Source organism: Gavialis gangeticus, unplaced genomic scaffold, assembly GCF_001723915.1.
Source record: "Gavialis gangeticus isolate Ggan-Ray unplaced genomic scaffold, GavGan_comp1, whole genome shotgun sequence".
NCBI classification, from domain to species: Eukaryota; Metazoa; Chordata; order Crocodylia; family Gavialidae; genus Gavialis; species Gavialis gangeticus.
The window spans coordinates 67,398,752-67,407,206 of NW_017728992.1; the positions used below are offsets into that span (position 1 = coordinate 67,398,752).

General features: G+C 39.4%; 2 protein-coding genes across 3 annotated transcripts in view; one reads left to right on the top strand and one right to left on the bottom strand.

Moving 5' to 3' along the window:
- The window catches only part of TXNL4A (thioredoxin like 4A), a 20,968-nt gene extending 18,507 nt beyond the window's left edge, over positions 1-2,461 (top strand). For both annotated transcript variants that reach the window (XM_019523981.1, XM_019523987.1), the window contains exon 4: positions 1,931-2,461. In XM_019523981.1, the coding sequence (XP_019379526.1) occupies positions 1,931-2,102 (172 nt within the window). In that variant the 3' untranslated portion in view covers positions 2,103-2,461. The remainder of the gene's footprint in view (positions 1-1,930) is intronic.
- Positions 2,462-7,583: 5,122 nt separating this feature from the next.
- HSBP1L1 (heat shock factor binding protein 1 like 1) overlaps positions 7,584-8,455 on the bottom strand; it is a 5,042-nt gene continuing 4,170 nt past the window's right edge. The window contains exon 4 of the mRNA XM_019523995.1: positions 7,584-8,075. Within this exon, the coding sequence (XP_019379540.1) occupies positions 8,070-8,075 (6 nt within the window). The 3' untranslated portion in view covers positions 7,584-8,069. The remainder of the gene's footprint in view (positions 8,076-8,455) is intronic.

The following is an 8,455-nucleotide window of genomic DNA, read 5'->3' on the forward strand; positions in this document are numbered from 1 at the left end:
GGGGGGGGGCAGAATAAGGCCCCCTACGGTGAGGGAGGGGAATGGGCCTGGGGCAGGTGCTGCCCAGGTGGGCCGGGATGGGGGATGAAGCCACGGCTTGTCCAGGGAATGGGGGGCAGCTGCAGCCTACTTCACCCCACACAGATCTGGGGGCACACGGTCTTCCCCCCCCCCATGCCCTCCCAGGGTGTGTGCAGCAGTGGGAGCCCATGCCCCCTGGACGAGCTGCAGCTCCATTGGGTGCCCCACCCTACCCCAGCTGGGCAGCACCTACTCCAGCGCCACTCCCTCCCTCACTGTGAGTGCCATTGATCTGCCCCCCACACCCCTTCTCTCCCTTTCCACCGCAACAGACTTACGAGCTGAACACAGTTTTCCAAGCTGCTGGGCTGTGCTCCTCGCTGCCTGCGTGCTGCTCTGCTGCTGCACGGGCATTTATCAGCCACATCAGGCCAATTTCCTATACAGTAAATTTTCTTTATATCGGTGGTGATCCAATATCTGACTGATGTATCAGTGTACCTGTAATAACAACATATTAACTGGGAAGAGAGCCACTCTGCATTTGATCTAATCTAATTTAACATCCTGATAAAAATCTTTGGTCAAGTTGATGACAAGGCTGGTTGCTACTAAATTTTGTAGTCCTGTGAATTAAAAACAGCACTTCATGAACTGAGCTGACACTGCAAATAAAACCTTCACTTGGTGCTAAATTTTCTCTCTGGTAGAATCTTACTATAGTGGAAAGTTAAATGTTTATTGTTTTATAACTGCATAACATTGCTTATTCAGTCTTTTTGTTTTTGTTGTTTTTTCATTGGCTTTGTGTCATGGAAATATGCCATCCAGCTTAAGCAACCTGAATCACTTCCATCAAGTTGGAATCTTAATAATGTGGGGTATTTCTGTTGATTTTTTGTTTTAACTGTCCCATTGTGTCCAGAAGGCATTCTTGGATTTACTGCCCATAAAATTTGAGAAAACATTTATTTTTTTTCCTTCCAGCTATCCATATGAACACAACACTGTTCCTCTAAAATTAGAAACTCTGCACATTTGTATACATACAGTATCTGATTTTACAAGTCAGATGTATGGAATATCTAAAAATGTAAAAAGTCATAAAACTAACTAAAACATTTACATTTTAAATGTTAGCTGTACAAGTGTCTAATAGTTTCTGTATATCACAGAAGAAATAACTTAGCTTCTAGTGAAGTCCTTTACATTTGCTAATACTTGGTAAAATGACAAATAAACTTGGACATACAGTTACATTTAAAGGACATTGACATAAAACAAAATACTTTGTGTGATCATCACATTTTGTGGTTGTACTTTTTAGCATCTTTGGGCAATAAAAGCATCCTGAACATTTCAAAGTGAATAGACCAACTGCTAGCATAATATTTTATGTTCACAGTACTTTAGGAAATGTCAGAGCTTGAGTCTAAGGAAAGAAACTATTTTTAATGTAATTTTAACAATGCCATTAAAACGTTAAAGAAAATTCAAATTTTGGGGGATGTTAGGTCTACTTTTAATTGACTAAATTGTGCTAAATTTGGTTTTGAGAGGTAGTTGTACCCTGTTACCACAAAATCGAATACAATATTAAATCTATCTTCTTCTTAAAGATAAATAACTTTTTTTTGAGTAATTAATAATCTTGAGGAGGGTTATCTTTATGGCTTATTTTTCTGTTCCTAAAGTTAAAACATTACTTTACAAGTTTCAGCTTCAGTATTACAATGGTACATAAGCTCTCCCATTTTCAGAGTTAGGTTTATTGACTGACCTGCAAGGATATGTTGAAAGAGCTACATATAGTGGAACTGAATTCTATGAAATTCTTCAAGACAAGTAAGTTTATACTTCAGAAGAGGGCAATGCAACGTATTGACTGGTATTTGCTTTCCTCTTGCAGGAACAAACACATCATGATTGATTTAGGAACAGGTAATAACAACAAAATTAATTGGGCAATGGAAGACAAGCAAGAAATGATCGACATTATAGAAACAGTTTATAGAGGAGCCCGTAAAGGTAGAGGTCTGGTAGTGTCACCAAAAGACTATTCTACCAAGTATAGGTACTGATATTCTTGGACACTTTTTCTTTTAGTCCACCTCTACAGTCGCCAAACTATCCCTTTTGTATATAAGATTTGAAGATCAATATTTTTTTTTATTGTGGACATATTTTGAACTCTTATTTAAAAGCTGTCAAATTCAGTTTGAGAAAATAGAAGACATGAAGACTGGAACTATTTGACTGCAAAAATATAGCTGGATTATTCTTTTGGATTAAAAAAATTAAACTCTCAAATGTCAGCCTTGGTATGATGTATTTTTGTAAAAAAAAAATAAAAATCTCAGATGTAGGGAAAAACAGTTCAAATGAATATATGTTGGAAAACAGTATGGCTTTTTGGTGGAATAAACCAATTATGGATGTTGTTCTTGTCTTGCCTTCAGTGCATTCTGTTAAGGTATCAAAACAAGTTTAAAAAGGTGTACCTCTTGAAGTGAGCTTGTTTTTTATCACTTGTATCAAGACGGCTTGTTCTTGGTAGTTTATTACTGCCTGGCAGTAAGTATGAGAAATCACTAGGACTAAGAAGATGTGAAATACTAAGCAGACAAAATTCTCTGGAAATAAAATTGTTATGCTTAATTTCATTTCCCTTTTTCTTCTTCTTCAAAAAAGAAAACATCTAGTATAATGTCCTATTATGAAATTGATTTACAAAGGTCAGATTCCAGTGCTTATGTATTTTTCATTACTAGCACATTATTGATTACCTTCTACATAGGAATGTACTATGTGTGGTGCAAAGGGGTTATAACAGCAAAAGTCCTGTTAATTTTTATAAGCACTACAGAAACAAGTGCAAGACCAGGACTTGTGCATTTCTGAAGTAATACCCTTGAAGTCTGTTACTCTTTGGTTTATACTAGTAATTCATCTACATCAGTGGCTCTCAATTTTTTTTTACACTTGAGGCACCCCTTAGAAATGTTCTTAGTTTTCATTCTTTTTTTTTTGCCTACAGAAAACAGAGCAGTTTTTTTTTTGTTGCAAAGAACTTAGAAAGACCACAGCTATGGATTTCTATTTGAATGGATTTACCGTGTGAATCATGTTGTAAACCTAACAGTGCTAACCTTTTGTGGCACCCATAGTACTCTGGATTAGAATCACCGATCTACATATAGGTCGTAAAAAAAGAAGTTTTTTATATTGGGGAAATTACAAAGTCTGGGAGATTAAAGGTTAAAACTGTAATAAAATTGAATCTGAAGAGATTCATGGTTTCCTGTTCTGTAGGCAGCCTTTAATACACTTGACACCTTTCCCCCCTGCCCCTCCACTTTTCTGGGTCTTGTAGGTCTCCCTTGATCCTGTGCTAGGCCCTGGGACAAGAACCTCATTTGTTCCTGGGTAGAGCCAACTAAGTTTCATTTCCCAGTTGGTGACCTAACTTGCTATTTGCTATCTCAACTTCTTTTGAAACTATATATCTGAGGCTGTTGAATCTCTCTTCCTCTCCCTCCCTTGATTCCTTAATAATCATGGAATCATATAAAATTAGGGCTAGAAGGGACCTCAGGAGGTTATCTAGTGAACCCCCTGCTCAAAGCAGGACCATCCCCAACTAGATCGTCCCAGCCAAAGCTTTGTCTAGCTGGATCTTAAAAACCTCTGACAGTGGAGATTCCATCATCTTCTTGGATAACCTGTTCCAGTGTTTTACTATCCTAGTGAGAAAATTCTTCCTAATATCTAACCTAAACTACTGTTGCTCCTTGTTCTCTCACCTGCCACCACTGAGAACAGTATCCATCCTCTTTAGCACCCCCATTCTGGTAGTTGAAGGTTGTTATTAAATCCCTTCTGAGTCTTCACTAGACTAAATAAACCCTGTTCCCTCAGCCTCTCCTCAGAAGTCACATGTCTTAACCCCTTCACAATTTTTGTTGTCCTCCACTGGTCCATATCCTTTCTGTAGTGAGGGGCCCAAAACTGGACACAGTACTCCAGATGTAGCCTCACTAGTGCTGAATAGAGGGGAATAATCACTTCCCTTGCCCTGCTGGCAAAACTACCAATGCAGCCCAATATGTCATTAGCCTTCTTGGCAACAAGGGCACATTGTTGGTTCATATCCAGCTTATTGTCCACTGTAACCCCCAGGTCCTTTTCTGCAGAGCTGCTGCCCAGCCAGCCATCCCCCAGCCTGTACTTGATGCATGGGATTGTTCCATCCTAAGTGCAGCGCTTTGCACTTGTCCTTGTTGAACCTCACGAGATTCCTTTTGGCCCAATCCTCCAATTTGTCTAGGTCACTCTGAATCCTAGCCCTACCTTTCTGTGTATCTACTACTCCCCCGACCTTGGTGTCATCTGCAAACTTGCCAATTATACACTCCCTGCCATCTTCCAAGTCATTGATGAAGATACTGAACAAAAATTGACCCTGGGGCACTCCACTTGATACCAGCTGTCAATTAGACATTGAGCCCATTGATTACTCTCAGGTGGATGCTCCAGCCAGTTTTCTATCTACCTTACTGTCCATTCATCCAACCCATACTTCCTTAGCTTGCTTGCAAGAATGTTGTGAGAGAACGTATCAAAAGCCTTGCTAAAATCAAGGTATATCACATCCACTGGTCTAGTATCCACAGAGCCAGTTGTCTCATCATAGAAAGCAATCTGGTTTTTCAGGCATGGCTTGGCCTTAGTGAATCCATGCTAACTGTTTCTAATCACCTTCTCCAAGTGGTTTGAGATGGATTCCTTGAGGATCTGCTCCATGATTTTTCTGGGGAATGAGGTGAGGCTGGCTGGTCTGTAGTTCCCTGGAGCCTCCTTTTTCTTTCTTAAATATGAGCATGATAGTTGCCCTTTTCCAATCATCCAGGACCTCTCCCAATTGCCATGAGTTTTCAAAGATGATGGTCAGCAGCTCTGCAATCACAGCCAACCCCCTTGGCACACTAGGGTGTATCCCATCCAGCCCCATGGACTTGTATATGTCCAGCTTTTCTGTGTAGTCCCTAACTTGTTCTTTCACCAATTGGCTGCTCACGTCGTCCCCAAACAGTGCTGCTTGGTGCAGTAGTTTGGAAGCTGACTTTGCCTGTGAAGGCAGGTGAAAAAGGCATTGAGCACTTCAGCCTTTTCCCCATCTTCTGTCACAAGGTTGCCTCCCCCATTCAGTAAGGGACCCAGGCTTTCCCTCACCTTCTTCTTGTTACTCACATATTTGTAGAAACCCTTCTTGATACCCTTCAGGTCCCTTCTTAGCTGCAACTCCAGTTGCACTTTGGCCTTCCTGACTTCATCCCAGCATTCCCAAGCAATGCTCTTATACTCTCCCATTTTTACTTTCTCCTTTCACATACCTTGATGCTGTCAGGTATGCAACAGGGGGGACGGGTGGATTGGTGCACCTGATGTGGAGGGCTCCAACACACCTGCTCCCTCTCCAGCACAGGCTGGGTAAACCCCAGCCCAGATCTCCCTCTCCTCCTTTCTCCCACCTTGCATCCTGCAGACAGCACCAGAGCTATGAGGAAGGGGCTAGGGGAGAGAGGTTGCAGACAGGCAGCGGCTCCTGAATTAGGTCCAAAGTGGAGTTTGATACATCTGTTGGGTCGAGGGAGGGTTTGCTGTAACTCACTGCTTTCTGTGAAGCAGGGAGCTACACATCTGTTAGTGCCCTTAAAAACCACTAAGCCTCACATCAGTTCTGGCTAAAACAATATGAAACTGATGAAGAATAAAACAACAGGAATAGAGGGTTTGGGGGTTTTTTACAAGCAAACCTGGCTCGTTTTATTGAGATTGTAAATGTGGCTGGTGAAAGGACTGTGTAGATATCCTAGATGTCTTAAGAAGGTATTTGATTTAATACTAAACTAAGTTCTGATTTTTTAAAAAGTCTACACTCAGTAAATCATGCAAGTAGAATATGAGTTGGCTGACAGTTTTGGGTTTTTTTGGAAAACGTTTCCCTTTGGCAACTAATCATCGAATGGGGATCTTTCCAATGGTGTTCCATAAGGGTTCATATCAAGCCTAATACCGTTCAACATTCAGATCAATTATCTGGAAATAAATATGAATTATTTGTGTTATGTGTAAGGGTTATTGACAGAGCTTAGCAAAATAGTAAATAACAATGAGAAGAGAGCACTCAGGCTTGGTTGGTAACTTCAGCCCATCTAGCCAAAATAATTTAATATGGACAAATGCAAAGTCATACACTGAGGGGAAAGGAATTCAGGCATTATGTACAGGATAAGGAGTTGTCATGCTGCCACAAGTCCATCAGATCAAAACTAATGCTTTGTGGCATGGACATTTTAATTATGCCTTATAGCCATGATATAGTAGCGTCAAAATAAACACTTGCAGCATTGGGTGCTTGCCTTTCTTTGTTTAAATGGGAACTTCCCAAAAGGCAGAAGCAGCTTTTGGAATGGCTTCAAAATTTAGGTCTGTAAAACTTAACTTGGACGGTAGAGTGAATGGAAGATGCTGACTCTGGGGGGTTTAGTATTTAGCTGTGATGGCATATTTTAAGATAAAAGGAAGAAGTGTCCTACATATGCTTTGATTTAATAATGTCTAGAAATGTTTTTAAAACTTGGTTAGCTCCTTTCTGAATCTATCTCTCTCTAACATAGCTGACAAATCATTTGACATTTGCAAAGTAGTTGATTTATTTGTTTTGTTTTTCCCCAGCTCTCCACCCTACATTAAACTGGATTGTCTTGGTGAGATGATTAGGCAGAGGAAGGGTGTATGTTTAGCAGACCATTTTTATTGTGTGGATATATCTCATCTGGATCTTTTTTCCCATCACTTATCAAGAGTGAGGTTTCATCTGTATTTGAAAAATTACACTACGTTAGCTAAATGTTTTTTAAATAGACCTAGCTAGATGGAGGTAAACCTATAATATAGTCAAATTTAAATGCATTAAATCATTCGTAAATCATTTGAGCTTCCTTAGTCAAAGGCTGAGTCCAGGATGGGCTCTGAGCATTAGTTAATGCTGACCAGGTTTAGAAAAAGGCACTGCTAGCCTCTTCCAGTCCAGATATTTTACCCAATCTTACCTTTGCTTTTTACACTATATAAAACAGTGGGGCCTTTTTGGCGACCATGCCACAAATTAGCCCTGCACCCTTCCCAAGTACCACTCTGACCCACTTCTTTGCCCAATCTGCAGCTCTTTCTGCTCTGTACTCTGTGCTTATGCCCAATCTTCTGCTCTGCTTTCTGCTTCCTACCCTGTGCACCCTCCCTGATCTCCTTCTCAGCCTTCTGTTTTTGTGTTTCCTGTCACATCCCCCTTTGTGTGCCACGTGCAGATGCTGTTGGTGCCACTTCAGGGTGGTATGGAAATACCTTGTTACAATTGGACTTAGTTATTCCAGAAACATATAACTTGAGAAAATAAAGAAAAAAAAAGAAACAAATACAAATATTAAAATTGTGTAGTTTTCTTTTTTTAAATGAGTTATTGACCTTTAGTAAACCATTTAAAATGTTATAAAAATGTACAACTTTTTATTTAATCCTTTATTTTAAATGAGAAAATTTATTACAGATTATGGTATGGTTACAGCAATTTTGTGCCCCCTACAATTGCTGTATTTTTTAAAAATAGCATTTCTCCTCCAAAAAAGTAAAATGTGTCACTTATGAGATAGTCACAAACTTAGTATTTTACCCTTTTACTAGAGCAAAAATAAAAAAGAATGGAGTCTTCACATGCCTAAGAACTTATATTCATATATTCTTTTCTTTCACTGGAGTTGCTCATTATATAGGTTTGTATATTTTACCTATTACAAATAAATATTTCAGGTATCAATCATTGTGCATGATCATAAAATGAAAATACACCATGTAAAGTCCTTTACAGGTTTGATATTGCTTTTCACTTAACACATTTGTAGAAATCTGTTGATAGATGATCTTTGTCTTTCCAAACTCAGTGCAGCACAGATTTTGACCTATCCTTCTTGGTCACTAGACTCTCATTTTCAGTTCTATAAAGAAGTAACACATTGGTAAATAGGTTTTAGTTTCTTCAATTATTCATTAATGTATTTCAATAAAAACCATAGAAACATTTTTATAATTTAAAAGCTGGACAGATTGCTCTATTGTTACCATAGTTACTTGAATCTAAGAGTACTCTGAATATAAAATGACTCCCAATAATTTGGTTCTATATATGGAAAAATTATATATTTTTTTTAAATTCCAGGTATAGAATCTGTTTATTGGAGGTTTGCCTTGAATTTGTCTCCCTCCCACTGCTACAACAGAGAAAACTAATCTTGGGGGATCAAGTGGCTCCTCTGCCCTCTGCCCCCTGAACTTTTTGCCCCCGTAGCCCCTTCCCCTTGCCCCCCCACCCCCCTGC